Source organism: Hypanus sabinus, chromosome 25 (assembly GCF_030144855.1).
Source record: "Hypanus sabinus isolate sHypSab1 chromosome 25, sHypSab1.hap1, whole genome shotgun sequence".
Classification (NCBI taxonomy): Eukaryota; Metazoa; Chordata; class Chondrichthyes; order Myliobatiformes; family Dasyatidae; genus Hypanus; species Hypanus sabinus.
In genome coordinates, this window is record NC_082730.1 from 520,412 (window position 1) to 540,521 (window position 20,110).

General features: G+C 45.2%; 1 protein-coding gene across 3 annotated transcripts in view; it reads right to left on the reverse strand.

The window, feature by feature from the left end:
- LOC132380908 (kin of IRRE-like protein 1) overlaps positions 1 to 20,110 on the reverse strand; it is a 210,246-nt gene that overhangs the window by 164,234 nt on the left and 25,902 nt on the right. For all 3 annotated transcript variants that reach the window (XM_059949827.1, XM_059949826.1, XM_059949828.1), the window contains exon 2: positions 11,467 to 11,616. In XM_059949827.1, coding sequence (XP_059805810.1) covers positions 11,467 to 11,616 — 150 coding nt within the window. The remainder of the gene's footprint in view (positions 1 to 11,466; positions 11,617 to 20,110) is intronic.

A 20,110-nucleotide genomic window follows, 5' to 3' on the forward strand; every position in this document is an offset into this window, starting at 1 on the left:
CTTTCAAAAATCATTTGACCCTGGCAAGGTGCGAGATGACTGGAAAATTGCAGATTTCACTCCGCTCTTTAAGAAAGGAGGAAGGGAGCAGAATGAAAATTTTAGACCAGTTAGCCTGACCTCAGTGGATGGGAAGATGCTGGAGTCAATTATTAAGGATGAGGTGATGGAATGGACACAAAATGAGATAGGACAAAGTCAGCATGGTTTCTTCAGGGAAAATCTTGCCTGACAAACCAGTTGGAATTCTTCGAGGAAATTACAGGTAAGATAGATAAAGGAGATGCCGTGGATGTTGTATACTTGGACTTTCAGAGGCCTTTGACAAATTGCCACACATGGCTGCCTACCAAGTTAAAAGCCCAGGGTATTACAGGAAAGTTACTGGCATGGTTTGAGCATTGGTTGATAAACTGGTGAGGTACAGGTGAAGCCTCACCTTGAGTATTGTGAACAGTTTTGAGTTCCTCATATAAGAAAAGATGTGATGGCATTGGAGAGGGGTCAGAGGAGGTTCACAAGTATAATTTCGGGAATGAAAGGGTTATCACATGAGGAACGTTTGATAGCTCAGGGTCTGTACTCGCTGGAATTTAGAAGGATGATGGGGAGTCATATTGAAACCTTTTGAATGTAGAAATGCCTAGACAGAGAAGATGTGGAAAGGATGTTTCCCACTGTGGGGGAGTCTAGGATAAGAGAGCCAGCCTCAGGATAAAGAGGCACCATTTAAAACAGAGTTGTGGAGAAATTTCTTCAGTCAGATGGTGGTGAATTTGTTGAACTTGGGCACTAGCCTACAAAGTACCTAAGACATCTTTAGGGAGTGGTGTCTCAGAAAGGCAGCGTTCATTTTAAAGACCTCCAGCACCCAGGGTATGCCCTTTTCTCATTGTTACCATCAGGTAGGAGATACAGAAGCCTGAAGGCACACACTCAGCGATTCAGGAACAGCTTCTCCTCCTCTGCCATCCAATTCCTGAATGGACTTTGAAACTTTGGACACTACCTCACTTTTTTAAATACAATTTCTGTTTTTTTGCACATTTTTAAGTAATCTATTCACTATATGTAATTGATTTACTTGTTTATTTATCATGTTTTATTTTATTTATTATTATGTTTCTCTCTCTCTCTCTGCTAGATTATGTATTGCATTGAACTGCTGCTGCTAGTTAACAAATTTCACGTCACATGCCGGTGATAATAAACCTGAATCTGATTCACAGGAAACTGTGGAGGCCAGGTCACTGGGTTTATTCAATGCCGAGGTTGATAGGTTCTTGACTGGACAGGGTATCAATGGTTACAGGGAGAAAGCCAGGGTGTGGGGTTGAGGAGGGGAAAAATGGATCAGCCATGATTGAATGGTGGCGAAGACTCAATGGATCAAATCACCTAATTCTATTCCTAAGTCTTATGGTCTTAAGGTCCAATTGGATTAGACATTGACATTGTGGAGAAAACCAGAGAATGATAATAGATGGGTTTCTCTTACTGGAGGCCTGTGACTAGTGGTGTGTCGCAGGGATCAGTGCTGGGTCCATTGTTGTTTGCCATCTATATCAACAGTTTGCAACAGAAAATTCTCAAATGACACCAAGATCAGGAATGTAGTGGACTGTGTGGAAGGCTATCATGGCTTGCAGAAGGATCTGGACCAGCTGTCAAAATGGGCTGAAAAATGGCAGATGGAATTTAATGCAGAGAAGTGCGAGGTGTTGCATTTTGGTAAGACCAACCAGGGTAAATCTTACACAGTGAACAGTAGGGTATTGGGCAGCGCAGTAGAACACAAGGATCTGGGAATACAGGTTCATTGAAAGTGGTGTCACAGCTTAATAGAGTCATAAAGAAAGCTTTTGGCACATTGCCTTCATAAATCAAATATTGAGTCCAGGAGACTGGATGTTATGTTGAAGCTCTATAAAACGTCAGTGAGGCCTAATTTGGAGTATTCTGTGCAATTTAGGTCACCTTCCTACAGAAAAGATGTAAATAATATTTAAAGAGTACAGAGAAAATTTACAAGGACCTGGCCAGGACTGGAGTACCTGAGTTATAAGGAAAGATTGAATAGGTTAGCCATTTCAGCCCTTGGAAAAAGCCTCTGGCTATCCGCACAATCAATAACCCTCATCATCTTATACACCTCAATCAAGTCACCTCTCATCCTCCGTCGCTCCAAGGAGAAAAGGCCAAGTACTCTCAACCTATTCTCGTAAGGTGACACCCTCTAATCCAGGCAATATCCTTGTAAATCTCCTCTTCAGTCTCTCTATAGTATCCACATACTTCCTGTAGTGAGGTGTCCAGAACTGAACGCAGTACTTCAAGTGAGGTCTGACCAAAGTCTTCCTTAGAACACAGAAGACTGAGAGCAGATTTGATAAGAGGTATACAAAATTATGAAGGATATAGAGAGGGTATAAGCAGGCATTTTCCATTGAGGTGGGACTACAACCAGTGGTCATAGGTTAAATGTAAAAGGTGAAAAGTTTAAAGGGAACAATAAGAGAAACTTCTTCTTACAGAGGGTCATGAGTGCGTGGAATGAGCTGCCAGTGCAAGTCATGCATTTAAGCTTGATTTGAATGTTTAGGAGAAGTTTGGATAGGTAAATGGATGTAGGTGTATGGAGGGCTTTGGTCCTGGTGCAGATCGATGAGACTAGGCACTTAAAACGATTCAGCACAGATTAGATGGACTGAGGGCCTGTTTCTGTGCTGTTTCTATGACTCTATGGATCCTTGGGAGGCAGTGATCATAATATAATAGAATTCATCATGCATTTTAAGAGGGAGAAGCTAAAGTCAAATGTATCAGTATTAGAGTGGTTAAAAGGGGTTCCTTAAGGCTGATATATACAGGTGTGGTGATGGGGATAATCTCTCACTACCTATTAAATGCTCCCAATGGCTTTCGCCTCAACTAGCCTCCAACAACCAAGTCCAGCTTCCGGCCTTCAGGTGTAGCTTAGCTACTAACCCTGGTGGAGCTGATACTACTAATCACAACTCTATCTCCTTTACCATAGCATTGGAGAAGGATAGGAACAGACAAGTTAGGAAAGCTTTTAACTGGAGTAAGGGGAAATATGTGGCCTTCAGGCAGGAACTTGGAAGCATAAATTGTGAACAGATGTTCTCAAGGAAATGTACGGAATAAACCATATAACAATTACAGCATGGCCATCTTGGCCTTTCTAGTCCATGCTGAAGACTTACTCTCACCTAGTCCCACTGGTCCACACTCAGCCCATAACCCTCCATTCCTTTCCTGTCCATATACCTATCCAATTTTACTTTAAATGACAATACCAAACCTGCCTCTACTGATTCTACTGGAATGATTCTCATTCCACACAGCTACCACACTCTGAGTAAAGAAATTCCCCCTTGTGTTACCCTTAAACTTTTGCCCCCTAACTCTCAACTCAATGTCGCAAATGTGGCAGATGTTCAAGGGATATTTACATGGTGTTCTGCATAGGTATGTTCCAATGAGACAGGGAAAGGAAGGTAGGGTAGAAGATCCGTGGTGTACAAAGGCTGTTATAAACTCACGAAGGGTTCAAAAAGCTAGGTAATGACAGAGATCTAGAAGATTATAAGGCTAGTAGGGAGGAGCTTAAGAATGAAGTTAGAAGAACTAGAAGGGGCCACGAGAAGGCCTTGGCGGGCAGGATTAAGGAAAACTCCAAGGCATTCTACAAGTATGTAAAGAGCAAGAGGATAAGATGTGAGAGAATAGGACCAATCAAATGTGACAGTGGAAAACGTGTAAGTAACGAGAGGTGATAGCAGAGGTACTTAATAAGTACTTTGCTTCAGTATTCACTATGGAAAAGGATCTTGGCAATTGTAGAGATGACATACAGCAGATTGAAAAGCTTGAGCATATAGATATTAAGAAAGAGGATGTGCTGGAACTTCTGGAAAGCATCAAGTTGGATGTCATTGAAACCGGACAAGATGTACCCCAGGCTACTGTGGGAGGTGAGGGAGGAAATTACTGAGCCTCTGATGATGATCTTTGCATTATCAATGGGGACGGGAGAGGTTCTGGAGGATTGGAGGGTTGCAGATGTTGTTCCCTTATTCAAGAAAGTGTGTAGAGATAGTCCAGGAATTTATAGACCAGTGAGTCTTACTTCAGTGGTTGATAAGTTGATGGAAAAGATCCTGAGAGGCAGGATTTATGAACATTTGGAGAGGCATAATATGTTAAGGAATAGTCAGCATGGCTTTGTGAAAGGCAGGTCGTGCCTTACGAGCCTGATTGAATTTTTTGAAGATGTGACTAAACACATTGATGGAGGCAGAGCAGTAGATGTAGTGTATACAGATTTCAGCAAGGCATTTGATGAGGTACCCCATGCAAGGCTTATTGAGAAAGTAAGGAGGCATGGGATCCAAGGGCACATTGCTTTGTGGATCCAGAATTAGCTTGCCCACAGGAGGCAAAGCGTGGTTGTAGACGGGTCATATTCTGCATGGAGGTTAGTGATCAGTGATGTGCCTCAGGGATCTGTTCTGGAACCCCTACTCTTCATGATTTTTATAAATGACCTAGATGAGGAAGTGGAAAGATGGATTAGTAAATTTGGTGATGACACAAAGTTTGGGGATGTTATGGATAGTGTGGAGGGCTGTCAGAGGTTGCAGTGAGACATTGATAGGATGCAAAACTGAGCTGAGAAGTGGCAGATGGAGTTCAACCCAGATAAGTGTGATGTGGTTCATTTTGGTAGGTCAAAAATGATGGCAGACTATAGTATTAATGGTAAGACTCTTTGCAGTGTTGAGGATCAGATGGATCTTGGGGTCCAAGTCCATAGGACACTCAAAGCTGCTGTGCAGGTTGACTCTATCGTTAAGAAGGCATACGGTGCATTGGTCTTCATCATTGGCATGGGATTGAGTTTAAGAGCCAAGAGGTCATGTTACAGGACCCTGGTCAGACCCTACTTGGAGTACTGTGCTTAGTTCTGGTCGCCTCACTACAGGAAGATTGTGGAAACCATAGAAGGGGTGCAGAGGAGACTTACAAGGATGTTGCCTGGATTGAAGGGCATGCCTTATGAGAATAGGTTGAGTAAACCCAGCCTTTTCTCCTTTGAGTGACAGAGGATGAGAGGTGACCTGACAGAGGTGTATAAGATGATGAGAGGCATTGATCATGTGGATAGTCAGAGGCTTTTTCCCAAGGCTGAAATGGCTAGCATGAGAGGGCACAGTTTTAAGTTGCTTGGAAGTAGGCACAGAGGAGATGTCAGGGGTAGGTTTTTTACGCAGAGGATGGTGAGTTTATGGAATAGACCGCTGTTGACAGTGGTGCAGGTGGATACAATGGGGTCTTTTAAGAGATTCCTGGATAGGTACATGGAGCTTAGAAAAATAGAGGGCTATGGGTAACCCTAGGTAATTTCTAAGGTAAGGACATGTTCGGCACAACTTTGTGGACCGAAGGGCCTGTATTGTGCTGTAGGTTTTCTCCATTTCTACTGACAGGAGAAAGGGCAAAGTCAGATTCCTGGCTCCTTAATACATGTCGCTTCAGGCAGATGGGCCTCATCAGCCATTGTTGGTGGCTCCCCTAGGAGAGGGAAAATGCTGATCTCAAACCTCTGCAGCCCTAATGCTATACCCATTCATGAGGGTTGTTATCATGGTTGACTTTAACTTCCCTAATATTGACTGGCACCTGATTAGTTCCAAGGGTTTAGATGGGGCAGTTTGTTAAGTGTGTCCAGGATGGATTCCTGTCACAATAAGTTGACAGGCCGACTAGAGAGAATGCCATACTAGATCTAGTATTAGGTAACGAACCAGGTCAGGAGACAGTGATCACTACTCTCTGGCCTTTAGCATTATCATGGAAAAGGATAGAATCAGAGAGGACAGGAAAATTATAAATTGGGGAAGGGCAAATTATGAGGCTATAAGGCTAGAACTTGCAGGTGTGAATTGGGATAACGTTTTTGCAGGGAAATGTACTATGGACATGTGATCGATGTTAAGGATCTCTTGCAGGATGTTAGGGATAAATTTGTCCTGGTGAGGAAGATAAAGAATGGTAGGGTGAAGGAACCATGGGTGACAAGTGGGGTGGAAAATCTAGTCAGGTGGAAAAAGGCAGCATATATGAGGTTTAGGAAGCAAAGATCAGATGGGTCTATTGAGGAATATAGGGTAGCAAGAAAGAAGAAGGGCCTGAGAAGCGCAAGAAGGGGGCATGAGAAGGCCTTGGCGAGTAGGGTAAGGGAAAACCCCAAGGCATTCTTCAATTATGTGAAGAACAAAAGGATGACTGGAGTGAAGGTAGGATCGATTAGAGATATAAGTGGGAAGATGTGCCTGGAGGCTGTGGAAGTGAGCGAGGTCCTCAATGAATGCTTCTCTTCGGTATTCACCAATGAGAGGGAACTTGATGACAGTGAGGACAATATGAGTGAGGTTGGTGTTCTGGAGCATGTTGATAGTAAGGGAGAGGAGGTGTTGGAGTTGTTAAAATACATTAGGATGGGTAAGTCCCTGAGGCCTGACAGAATATTCCCCAGGCTGCTCCATGACGCGAGGGAAGAGATTGCTGAGCCTCTGGCTAGAATCTTTATGTCCTCGTTGTCTACGGGAATGGTACTGGAGGATTGGAGGGAGGCAAATGTTGTCCCCTTGTTCAAAAGAGGTAGTAGGGATAGTCCGGCTAATTATAGACCAGTGAGCCATATGTCCATGGTGGGAAAGCTGTTGGAAAAGATTCTTAGAGATAGAGTCTATGGGCATTTAGAGAAACATGGTCTGATCAGGGACAGTCAGCATGGGCAGGGCAGATCGTGTCTAACAAGCCTGATAGAGTTCATTAAGGAAGTGACCAGGCATATAGATGAGGGTAGTGCAGTGGATGTGATCTACATGGATTTTAGTAAGGCATTTGACAAGTTTCCACATGTTAGGCTTATTCAGAAAGTCAGAAGGCATGGGATCCAGGGAAGTTTGACCAGGTGGATTCAGAATTGGCTTGCCTGCAGAAGGCACAGAGTCATGGTGGAGGAAGTACATTCAGATTGGAGGGTTGTGACTAGTGGTGTCCCAAGAGGATCTGTTCAGGGACCTCTACTTTTTGTAATTTTTATTAATGAACTGGATGTGGGGGTAGAAGGGTGGGTTGGCAAGTTTGCAGACGACACAAAGGTTGGTGGTGTTGTAGAGAGTGTAGAGGATTGTCGAAGATTGCAGAGAGACATTGATAGGATGCAGAAGTGGGCTGAGAAGTGGCAGATGGAGTTCAATCCGGAGAAGTGTGAGGTGGTACACTTTAGAAGGACAAATTGCAAGGCAGAGTACAAAGTAAATGGCAGGATACATGGTAGTGTGGAGGAGCAGAGGGATCTGGGGGTACATGTCCACAGATCCCTGAAAGTTGCCTCACAGGTAGATAGGGTAGTTAAGAAAGCTTATGGGATGTTAGCTTTCATAAGTCGAGGGATAGATTCTAAGAGTCGCGATGTAATGATGCAGCTCTGTAAAACCCTGGTTCGGCCACACTTGGAATACTGTGTCCAGTTCTGATTGCCTCAGTATAGGAAGGATGTGGAAGCATTGGAAAGGGTACAGAGGAGATTTACCAGGGTGCTGCCTGGTTTAGAGAGTATGCATTATGATCAGAGATTAAGGGATCTAGGGCTTTACTCTTTGGAGAGAAGGAGGATGAGAGGAGACATGATAGAGGTGTACAAGATATTAAGAGGAATAGATAGAGTGGATAGCCAACGCATATTCCCCAGGTCACCACTGCTCAGTACAAGAGGACATGGCTTTAAGGTAAGGGGAGGGAAGTTCAAGGGGGATATTAGAGGAAGGTTTTTTTACTCAGAGAGTGGTTGGTGCGTGGAATGCACTGCCTGAGTCAGTGGTGGAGGCAGATACACTAGTGAAGTTTAAGAGACTACTAGACAAGTATATGGAGGAATTTAAGGTGGGGGGTTAAATGTGAGGCATGGTTTGAGGGTCGACACAACATTGTGGGCCGAAGGGCCTGTAATGTGCTTACTGTTCTATGTTCTATGAGGAAGGCTTTGGGAGTAATTCCTGAATGAAAAATCCAGAGCTGGAGTCCCTAAGGCAGCCCTACTCTGAGCTCAATACTGACTGACATGTCCACATGTCCTTGATGCTGCACGTGCCAAACTGCCTTTCCTTTCAAATGCATGGAGAGAGAAAGCTTACTACATAGACGACAGCTTGCTCTCCTTATTGTACTGCCTTGGCTTGTATGTATAGACAGCTGGGATAAGCATCCATGGTTGACCCTGAAGGCCTCAATTCAAATGGGAATTTAAAAAGCATGAGAGAGGAGCAGACTAAAGTTGATTGGAAGAGGACACTAGCAGGGCTGATGGCAGAGCAGCAATGGCTGGAGGTTCTGGGAGCATTTCAGAAGGCACAAGGTAGATACATCCCAAAGATGAGAAAGTATTCTATAAGTAGGATGACACATCTGCGGCTGACAAGGGAAGTTAAAGCCAACATAAAAGCATAAGAGAGGACATATAATAGAGCAAAAATTAGTGCGAAGTTGGAGGATTGAAAAGTTTTTAAAATGCCAACAGGAGGCAACTAAAAAAAAGTCATAAGGAGGGAAAAGATGAATTATGAAGGTAAGCTAGTTAATAATATCAAAGAGATGACCAGCAGTTTTTTTCAAATATATTAAGGAGTAAAAGAAAAACAAGATTAGATATCAGAACACTGGAAAATGAAACTGGAGAGTTGATAATTGAGGACAAGTAAATGGCAGATGAACAGAATAAATATTTTGCATCAGTCTTCACTGTAGAAGATACTAGCAGTATGCCAGAAGTTCAGGAATGTCAAGAATAGAAATGAATGCAGTAGCTATTACCAGGGAGAAGGTGCTTGGGAAGCTAAAAGCTCTGAAGGTAGGTGAGACACTTGTACCAGATGGAATACACCCCAGGATTCTGAAGGAGGTAGCTGAAGAGATTCTAGAGGCATTAGTAATAATCTTTCAAGAATCAATATATTCTGGCATGATTCCAGAGCGCTGGAAAATTGCAAGTCTCTCCACTCTTCAAGAAGGGAGGGAGGCAGAAGGGAAATTATAGGCTAGTTAGTCTGCTCGGTTGGGAAGATGTTGGTCAATTGTTAAGAATGAGACTTCAGGGCACTTGGAAGTACTTGGTAAAATAGGGCAAAGTCATCATGGTTTCCTTAAGGGAAAAACTCACCTGACAAAGCTGTTGGAATTCTTTAAGAAAATAACAAGCAGAAGAGACAATGGAAAATTGATATTGCTTGGATTTTCAGAAGGCCTCTGACAAGGTACAACATAGGAGGCTGCTCTATAAGTTATGAATCCATGGTATTACAGGAAATATACTGGCATGAATAGAGTATTGACTGATTGGCAGGAGACAAGGAGTTGGAATAAAGGGAGCCTTTTCTGTTTGGGTGCCTTTGACTAGAGGTATTTTGCAGGTGTCAGTGTATGTCAATGATTTGAATGATAGAAGTGATGACTTTGTGCCCATATTTGCAGATGATATAAATTTAGGTGGAGAGGCAGGTAGTGTTGAGGAAGCAGGGAGGCTGCAGAAGAACATAAGACATTTTAGGAGAATGGGCAAAGAAGTAGCAGATGGAATACTGTTTCAGGAAGTCTATGGTCATGCAATTTAGAGAAGAAATAAAAGCATAGACTGTTCTCTAACCAGTGAGAAACTTCAAAAATCTGAGGTACAAGGGACTTGGGAACCCTTGTGCAGAAGTCCCTAAAGGTTTAACTTGCAGGTTGTTGGTGGTGAGGAAGGCAAATGCAATATTAGCATTCATTTCAAGAGGAATTGAATATAAAAAAAAAGGATGAAATGCCAAGACATTATAAAGCACTACTGAGGCCTCACTTGGAGTACTATGAGCAGTTTTGGACCCCTTACCTAAGAAAGGATATGCTGACATAGGAGCAAGTTCAATGCAGGCTCATGAAAATGATTCCAGAAATGAAAGACTTCTCATATGAGGAGTATTTAATGGTTCTGGACCTGTACTCTCTGAATTTTAGAAGAGTAAGGGGGGATTTTGTAAGGCCTAGATGGAATGGATGTGGAGAGGATGTTTCTTAAAATGGTGAGTGTAGGACCAGAGGGCACAACCTCAGTATAGAGTCCATTTAGAACAGAATCGAGGAGGAATTTTTTCAGCTGGAGGGCGGTGAATCTGTGGAATTTGTTACCACAGGTGGCTTGTCGGCCAAGTCATTGGGTATACTTACGGTGGAGGTTCATAGGTCCTTGATTAATCAGGGCATGGAAGGTTACAAGGAGACGGCAGGAGAATGGGGATGAGAAGGAAGTGGATCAGCCATGATGAAATGGTGGAAGAAATTCAATGGGACAAATGGCCTATTCTGCTTTTATGTACAGTACATCCTATAGTCTCATGGTCTTTAAAGTGGCTGCACAGTCTTACAAGGTGGTAAACAAGGTATATGATATGTTTGTCATTATTTGTCGAGGCTTTGACATCAAGGATCAGAAACTTAAGTTATAACTGTATCAAACTCTGGTTAAAACACAGCTGTAGTATTGCATTCAGTTCTGGTTCCTCACTTCAGGAAAGATGTTGGGGCTTTGGAAAAGGTGCAGAAGAGATTTACTAGGATGCTGCTTGGAATAGAGGGCAAGTGCTATAAGGAATGTTTGGAAAAATTAGGGTTCTTTTCTTTGGTGTGGTGGAGGCTGTGGGAGACCTGTTAAAGGTTTATAAGATTATGAGAGGCACAGATAGAGCCAGTCTCTTTTTCCCTGTAGTTGGACGAAAGGGGGTAAATTGGTGTGCTGGGCAGGTTTATTGTGCACAGGGAGTGCTGGGTGCCTGGAGTTTACTTGCCAGGGGTGATAGTAGAGGGTGTTTAAGAGGTTCTAAGATAAGCACATGAATATGCAGGAAATGGAGGTATATGAACATTCTGTAGGTAGAAGGAATTGGTTTAGTTACTAGCTTCATTAGTTAGGCACAACATGGTGGGTAGGAGGACCTGTTCCTGTGCATTATTGTTCTGTGTTCTATTGTGGACAGGTTTGACCTCCCCACCTAAGGAGAATCAACATCTGACAGAGGGACTGCAGTGAAGACTCCTCAGATCGACTTCCAGGTTTGGGGAGGACGATTTGTCACATGAGGAGAGATGAAGCAGATTGGGACTGTCCTCTCTGGAGTTTAGAAGACTGAAAGGTGATCTCACTGAAATATCCAAATTCCTGACAGGGTTTGACAGGGAGGGAGTTCTGCCTGAGTGTGCATGGCTTTGAATGAGACAGAAGCTCCTTCTGCACTGTCCCATCACAAGCTCACAGGGCAAGGGCTAGACATAGAGAGAAGCTCCCTCTATACTGTCCTGTCACACGTTCCTGAGGGTCAGACATAGAGTGAAACTCTCTCTTACCTGGTAGGCCATTTCCCATTCCGAGTGCCAGTCCATCCTTGGTCCATTGGACAATGCCAGAGTAGTTGAACACAGCACAGGAGAGGAGGGCGCTGTCTCCGGCCACCACAACCTGATCTTGGGGCTGCTCGGTGATTCGTGACCCGCTCACTGTGGAAAGAACACAAGCTGGATAAAACTTTCACAGTGTCAGTGAGGAAAGGTTAGTGATGGGGAGGGAAAGTGACAGAGGGACAGTGAGTGAGGAACTATGTAAGAGGTAGTATTGAAGAGGCTGAGAGAGCTCCACCCTGTGGGAGCAGTGGTAAAGTTAAAGAGAAGAAGTGGTGGGTTTCTATGGGTAGTGGGGGACCAATAGTTAAATCACTTCTATGTTTTCTATGTTTCTATGTTTAAATCACTTGGCTGAATTAATTTATTTTCTGTGGTCCTTGTTTGCTGTCAAACTCAATCTTGTTTATGGCTACCTTCTGCCACCCCTGTGACTAGCTTTTCCTCTGCCCCCTTTCTCTCTCTCCCTCTCCCCTTTTTTCTATCGCACACTGTCTTCCTCTCCATAAGGCTCTCCTTGTTTTCTATCCTTGTCTCTTTCTCATTCACCTCCTGTGTGTCTCTTTTTCTCCTTCTGTGTCTCCGACTCCTTTTGTTATTCTGAACTTGTCAACCTCTCTTTATCGGTTTTTTCTCTTTTCTCACCCTGCATTGCCCCATCCACATGTTCTCTTTCTTTTTGTGGCTCTGTCTCTTGTTTGGTGTCAAATTTCTCAGCTCTTCCCTATCAATCTGCTTTTATTTGTCTCTTCCTCTCACTGTTCATCTCCATCTCCCTCAATCCTTCTCTCTCTCTCTCCTCACCTGTTTCCTTGTCTCTGTTTCTCTACTCCTCCTCTCTCAGTGACCCTGTAAGTGCAAGGATTTTAACAGAGAGCCTTTTATTCCACCCATCCCCTCTCAGAAGGCTTTTCAGTCTCCCTGCAGGCTTGTGCAGTCTTTGCTTTCTGCACTTGCTGCTTTGCAGTTTGGAATTCCTTTCTTCTGCATTGTAAGCCATTCCTCACTGCCCTCGAGCAGTCTTCCTATTTTTAAACACCATCAGTCCAAGAGGATGCAGCAAGGAAGATGAAAAAAACTGAACACAGTACCATCATGGAGAGTTCACAAAGAGCAACAATATCTGAAACCTGCAGTCTCACTACTCTCTCCTCCCCAAATCCCTGCTCTGATCTCTCATTCTCTACTCCCCTTTCTCTCATCCTCTCTTGCTCTCTTTTTCTGATTCCCCTCTTTCTCTCTGATTAGCTCTCTTCCCCTCTCTCTCTCTCTCTGATTCCATCCCCTCTCACTGTCATCTCCCCACCGTTCATTCCTCCTCTCTCTGATCCCCGCTCTTGCTTTTTGCTTTCCCCCTCCTCTCTTTAGTTTTCTCACAGCCTTCCATTCTCATCTCTCTCCCTTCCCCCACCTCAGACCCCCGCCCCTCTCTCTCTCTCTCTCTCTCTCTCACTCTCTCCATCTCCCTGTCAGCTCATTCTACATAATTACCATCCTCTGTGTAAAAAATTTTGCCCCTCAGGTCCTTTATATATTTCCCCTCTAACCCTAAATCTATGACCCCTAGTTTTAGTGATGACAATTACCATCCACCTTATCTATGCCTCATCACTTTAATCTTCTTCATTCCAAAGAATAGAATAAAGTCCTAACCTATTCAATTGTTCCTTATAACTCCTTGTAATTTTCCTCTGTACTCTTTCAACCTTAGTTAATCTTTCCTATAGGTAGGTGACTAAAACTGAACACAATACTCCATATTAGGCCTCACCAATGTTTCATACAACTTCAACATCACATCCCATCTTTTGTACTTGATACTTTGATTTATGAAGGCCAACATGCTAAAAGATTTCTTTATGACTTTGTCATGCTGTGATGCCACTTTCAATTAATTATGGATCTATATTCCCAGATCCCTTGGCTCTACCACACTCCTTAGTGCCCAACCTTTCACTGTGTAAGACCTACCCTGGTTGGTCCTACCAAAATGCAACACCATGCATTAAATTCCATTTGCCATTTTCAGCCCAGTTTTTTCAGCTGATGCAGATCCCTCTGCAAGTCATGATAGCCTTCCTCGCTGTCTACTACACTCTCAATCTTGGTGTCATCCAAAAATCTAATGTCCCAGTTAGCCACATTATCTTCCAGGCCATTGATACAGATGACAAACAACAATGAACCCAGCACCTGTCACTGCAGCACACCGCTAGTCACAAGCCTCCAGTCAGAGAGGTAACCATCCAATACCACTCTGGCTTCTCCCACAAAGCCAATGTCAAATCCAGTTCATTACCTCATCTTGAATGCGGAGTGACTGAAATCTTCTTGACCAACCTCCCATGCAGGACCTTGTGAAGTGCCATACCAAAGTCCATGTAGACAGCATCCACTGCTTTGCCTTCAACCACTTTCCTGGTAAGCTCTTTGAAAAAAAACTCTATAATTGACATCACATATGAAGCCATGCTGACTATCCTTAATCGATCTATGTCTATCCAAATACTGCAAGTGAAACCCAGAGGAAAGACTCACTGTTGTCCCAATCAGTGTACAGAATGTCCTCCAAAAATGAGACATGAATTGAAGGCAGTGATCCAATGCAATGTTCACTGGAAATCCATGGATGCTGAAAACCTGGTGCAGGACAATTTCGGCTGTCTCCACTGCAGATGGTAGTTTGTTCTAGGCTATTAATTTACAGGCCTTCGAAAAATGATATGTAATTACCTTGATGACAGTCTTCCCCTTGTAAGGTTGAACACCCGTAACAAAGACCATGAAAATATATGCCCATGATCTGTCCAAGAGAGGCAGAGGGTGAAGGAGTCCTTTAGATTGGGTGCACGGCTCCTTGTCCCAGGCACTCACCTCGCATGCCAGCACATATTGTCAGATCTCTCTCGCCAATCCAGGCCAATCCAGGCCACCATTATCTTCTCCTGATGATCTTGGGGATCCTATCAATCCCTGGGAGAGCGGTCATTCTTGATGCATGTCCTCATTGAAGTACCTGAGACCTGATGGAATTTGGAACAAACAGATGACCTGGAGGAACATTCTTGGGAATCTGGAGGACCATTCTTGGGAATCTCTTCCTGTGCCTGGGTCTTGAGAACGAGTGTGTCAATTCCCTAATGAATTGGCATCTTCTTTTTAACTTGGGACAAAATGTTGGTAGGCTGCTTTTCTGCTTCGAGTTCATCAAACTGATAAGACAACGCATCCAGTTTCTGTTTCTTTGACCCCAGTCAATAGGTCAAGATGAAATTGAAGCAGTTAAAGAAAGGAGACCACCCGGCCTGCCTGGAATTTAGTCTTTTGGTCTGCTGAAAGTAAGGCAGATTTCTAAGGTACAGACAATGAAATAGGTTCCATACAGCAAAAGGATTCTTGGCCCTCTCAACCCAATGATGCCATTCCTCCAAAGCCAACTTGACCACAAGCATATCTTTACTTCTGTTATCATAGTTCACCTCTGCCAGGAATAATCGCCTGGAGAAGAATGCGCACATGTGCAGTTTATAGTCCAAAAGTGTCCATTGAGACAACACTGCGCCCACTCCGACATCCAAAGCATTCACCTCCATGATGAAGGGAATGTCTGGGTTAGGTGAAACCCAAATGGGAGCTGTCATGAACTGCTGTTTGAGCTCTACAAAAGAAACCTCTGCTTCAGTAGTTCAAACAAAAAGACCTGGGATCTCTTAGCGCTGTCAGCTGAGCTGCCACTGTGCTAAAGTTCCTGATGAATTTTCTGTAAAGGTTGGCAAATCCCAGGAATCATTCGACTTGTTGCATATTGGATTTTTGTGGCCAATCTCTTAGTGCCTGTGTCTTAGTAGGGTCCATCTTGAGATTGCCTACAGAGGTGATAAAACCCAAAAATGAAACAGTGGTTTCATGAAATTCAGGTTTTGCCAGCTCATCATAAAGTTCATGATCTAGAACCCTCTTTAAGATACCTTAGATGAAGGCAAATTAGACAACATGACCCTCCATGGACTTTGAGAAAATTAGGATATCATCTTAGATGAAGGCATACTTCTGGAGTGCATGTAATTTATACAAAACTACTGCAAATCCAAAGGGCATAACCGGGTACTCATAGTGGCCTAGCAGTGTGTTGAATGCAGTCTTCCACTCATTGCCTTCCTTTATGCGGACCAGTATATGCACACTTGGCAAGAGAATACTCTTACCCCTTGGAGAATAACAAAGGCAATATTCATGAGTGGAAGGGGGTAACATTCTTTGGCTGTTATGCAATTCAGCCCTCTATGATCAATGCATGACCGCAGGCTCCCGTTGTTTTTCTGTATGAAGAAGAGACCTACACTGGCTAGTAATGTGGAGGGCCAAATGAATCCCATGGCAAAAGCCTCCTTTATGTATTCCACCATAGCATTTCTCCTGGGCCTGAGAGCGCGCTTAATCAACCCCGTGGACGACAAGTACCAGGCAGTAGATCTACAGTACAGTCATAGAGTCGGTTCAGTGGAAGAGTCGAGGCCTTTCCCTTGCTGAAGATCTCTTCCAAATCTTTGCAGACAGAAGGGCTTTTAACCAGCTTGGGTCTTGCATCCACCCCTGAACTTCACTCTGAGGATGACTCTTAAATACATTCCATCTAGTATTGGATATTTTGAACCTGGAAAAAAGATATCACGTACTCCATCTGTGTCTCTCATAACCTAAACTTCTACTGGATAGGAAGATAGAAAACATAGAAACATAGAAAACCTACAACACAATACAGGCCCTTCGGCCCACAAAGTTGTGCCGAACATGTCCCTAACTTAGAAATTACTTGACTTACCCATAGCCCTCTATTTTTCTAAGCTCCATGTACCTATCCAAAAGTCTCTTAAAAGATCCTATCGTATCCGCCTCCAACACCATTGCTGGCAGCCCATTCCATGCACTCACCACTTTCTGAGTAAAAAACTTACCCTTGGCATCTCCTCTGTACCTATTCCCCAGCTCCTGTGCCTTCTTGTGGCAACCATTTCAGCCCTGGGAAAAAAGCCTCTGACTATCCACATGATCAATGCCTCTCATCATCTTATACACCTCTATCAGGTCACTTCTCATCCTCTGTCACTCCAAGGAGAAAAGGCCGAGTTCACTCAAGCTGTTTTCATAAGGCATGCTCCCCAATCCAGGCAACAAACTTGTAAGTCTCCTCTGTATCTCTTATGGCTTCCACATCCTTCCTTAACCTCTGCTGTTCAAGAGAAAACAACCCAACCTTTAGAGACACATAACTTCTAATCCAGGCAGCATCTGGTAAACCTCTTCTGCACCCTCTCCAAAGCCTTCACATTCTTCCTATAATGGGGTGACCAGAATTGAATACAATACTCCAGATGTGGCCTAACCAGAGATAAATATTATAAAGCTGCAACACAAGTTCCCGAGTCTTGAACTCAATTCCTCTAAGAATCATAGCAAGCACGGCATTATATACCCTATCAATGTGCAGCCACAGACTTGGACTTCAAAATCCCTCTGTACCTTAACTGTGCAGAGTCTTACATGGCCTGCGATCTCCCAAACTGCAAAAAACATTGCATACAGAAGTTGTGTTCTATACTCTATTTTGTTGTGATTGAATTAGTCACTGCTGAGGCCACACTTTGATTACAACGTACTGGTTTTGTCACCCTGTTATAGCAAAGACATGGGAAGACTGGAAAGAACACAGGAATATTTATTAGGATCTGCCAGGACTAGAAGGCCTGAGCTACAGGGGAAAAATTTGATGGGCTAGGTTTTGATTCCTTGGACGGTAGGAGACTGAAAGGTGACCTTAAAAGCATTTGAAATTATGGGGAGGCACAGATAATGTGGTTGGGAACAGTCTCTTCCCCAGGGTAGGGGAGAAGGTGGTTGAGAATACTCGTCCCCAGGGTAGGGGAGAAGGTGAATGGAAACACTCCTCAGGGTAGGGGAGAAGGTGAATGGGAACACTCCTCAGGGTAGAGGGGAAGGTAGATGGGAACAGTTTCTTCCTCAGGGTAGGGGAGAAGGTGGATGGGAATAGTCTTCCCCAGGGTAGGGGAGATGGTGGATGAGAACAGTCTCTTCCCCAGGGTAGGGGAGCGTCAGGTAGAGAGGGTTTGATAGTGGGAGGGAGTGGGTTTGGAGAGGAGAAGGATATGGAAAGAGAAGGGGGAGGGAGTGAGGTGGGAGGGAGGGGGAAGGTGAGGGGAGGTGAGAGGAGAGGGGAGGGAAGGAAAAGGAGACGTAAAGGAGCGGGGAGGATGTGGGGAGGGAGGGGAAGAGGGGAATGCGAGAGAAGGGATGGGGACAGAGAGGGGAGGGAGTGGGGAAGGAGTGGGGAGAGGGGAGGGATAAAGGGTGGGAATTGAGAGGGGAGAAGAGGGGACGGAGTAGGGAGGAATGTGGAGGGAGAGTGGAGAGGGGAGGGAGGAGAGGAAGGAGAGGGGAGGGAGGAGAGGAAGAAGAGGGAGGGAGGAAGGAGAGGGGAGGGGGAGGGAAGCAGGAGAGAGGAGAGAGAGGGGAGAGGGTAGGTAGAGGCGAAGTAGGGGAGGGAGTGGGAGGAAGGATGGAGAAGGGGAAGGTGGTGGGGGGAGGGAGAGGGATGAGATGGGGAGGGAGAGGGAATGGAGAGGAGAGTGAAAGGAGAATGTAAGTGGAGGGAAAGGGGGAAGGGGAGGGGAGGGAGCATGGAGGGGGATGAAAGGAAGTTGGAGGGAGTGGGGAAGGATAAAGAGAGGGAGCTGCAAGGGAGAGTGCTGGAGGTAGAGGGAAGCAAGGGGGAAGGGAGAGGTTAGGTGGAGAGGAGGGAGAGAAGAGAGAGGAGTTGGAGAGGGGAGGGAGTGGGGAGAGAAAGGAGAGCAAGAGTGGATGATGTGGAGAGAGAAAGGAGAGAGGACAGAGTGGGGAGTGTGGAGGGAATAGCGAAATGGAGTGGAGAAAGGGTGTTGGAGAGAGGGGAGTGGGGAGGAAGAGGGTAGGTGGAGAGGAGGAAAGTGCAGGGAGTGGCAAGGGGGAGGGGAGAGAGAAGGGGTGGAGAGGAAAAGAGAGGTGAGAGGTGAGAGGGGAGAGAAGAGTGAGAGTGTAAGGTGTGGAAGGGAGGAAAGGGAGAGAGGAGAGGGAATGGGGAGAGTGCAGTGAGAGGGGAGCGAGTGGGGTAGGAGAGGGGATGGAAAGGAGAGGGAGTGAGGAGAGCGGGATCTGGGAAGAGAGGAGCAAGAAGGGAGGAAATTGAGAGAGGGGTGGGTCTGGGAGAGGGGAGGGAGAAGGGAAGGAGCAGGAAAAGGAAGGAAGGGTGGAGAAAGTGAGAAGGGAGTGAGAGGGAGGGGAGAGAGGCAGAAGAAGAGAGGGTAGAGGGAGATGGTAAGGAGAGAAGGGGTGTGTAATGAAGGAGTGGAGAGTGAGACGGGAGCCAACCTGAGGCATGAGGGAGTGATGGAGGGGTAGGAGGGATGAGGATCGGGATGATGCATGAGCAAGTGGGTAGGAGTGGGTAGGAGGGATAAGAGAGGGGTCTGAGGGATGAGGTTTTAAATGATGCATGAGGGAGTGGGTGGGAATACATCAGCGGATGTGGGTGTAGGGTGGGAGTGCATAGGAGGGCTGAGGGAGTGAGTAGGAGTGATGAAGTTTGGGACAGAATTATGAGGGAGCTTGGAGGGATAAGGGTGTGAGTAGGAGGGATGAGAGGATGGGTAGGAGAGTTGAGGGAGTTGGACAGAGGGATGAGGAAGTGGGACAGAGGGATAAGAGGGTGGGACAGAGGGATGAGGGAGTGGGATGGAGGGATGACAGAGTATAGGGAGTTTGTGAGATGTTTGATATTCACAGACAGACTGACTCCATTGCTTACATTCCCTAGTTCTGCTGCCTCAGGAGAATCAGCTCATTATACACATTGCCCTCATTCCTCTGGGCTGAATCAGACTGTTTAAGATGTTCACATCCCTCTCCAACCCTGCCTCACTACACAAGCCTTGAGCAGAGAATGAGAAGCATGAAGAATCAACCCTTCATTTCTGCTGCCCCATGCACTCAGACCAAGGCTTCTCTTCTACTGAGTGTTGTGTCCTCAGTTTCCATGACAGCCAACAAGCCTGCCACCTCTTGCAGGGTAGTACTGAGGGGTAATGAGGATGACCTGTGGCAAGAGGACAGCTTGCAGAACCTGGGGAAGGTGTGGAAAGTGATCCCTGGAGAGGGAGTGAGAAGGGGTGTCTTTCCCAGTGTGGAACTAAAAGTGCTGGGCTGGTTCTGTGGGAGCACAGAATGTGGAGAGGGTTGGGGTGTGTGGCTCAATGGGACTAGGGTCGTGGATGAGAATGCACTCTGGGGAGGGGCGTGAGAGCTCGGTTTGCAGTGGGGGAAAGGGTGTATGGTGATGGTCTGGGAAAGCTGCTGGGGTGGGGGTGGAAGAGCAGCAGCTCTCAAAGGGGGACAGTAAACTGATGGCATGACAGCCAGAACAGACCAGATGGGCCAAATGGCCTACATCAGACTTTGGAGAGGCTGGTGACTGACAGCTGTCCAGGGAAGAGGTGTTGCCATCACAAAAAGCATTTGTTATTAATTTAATGTTAAATGGCAC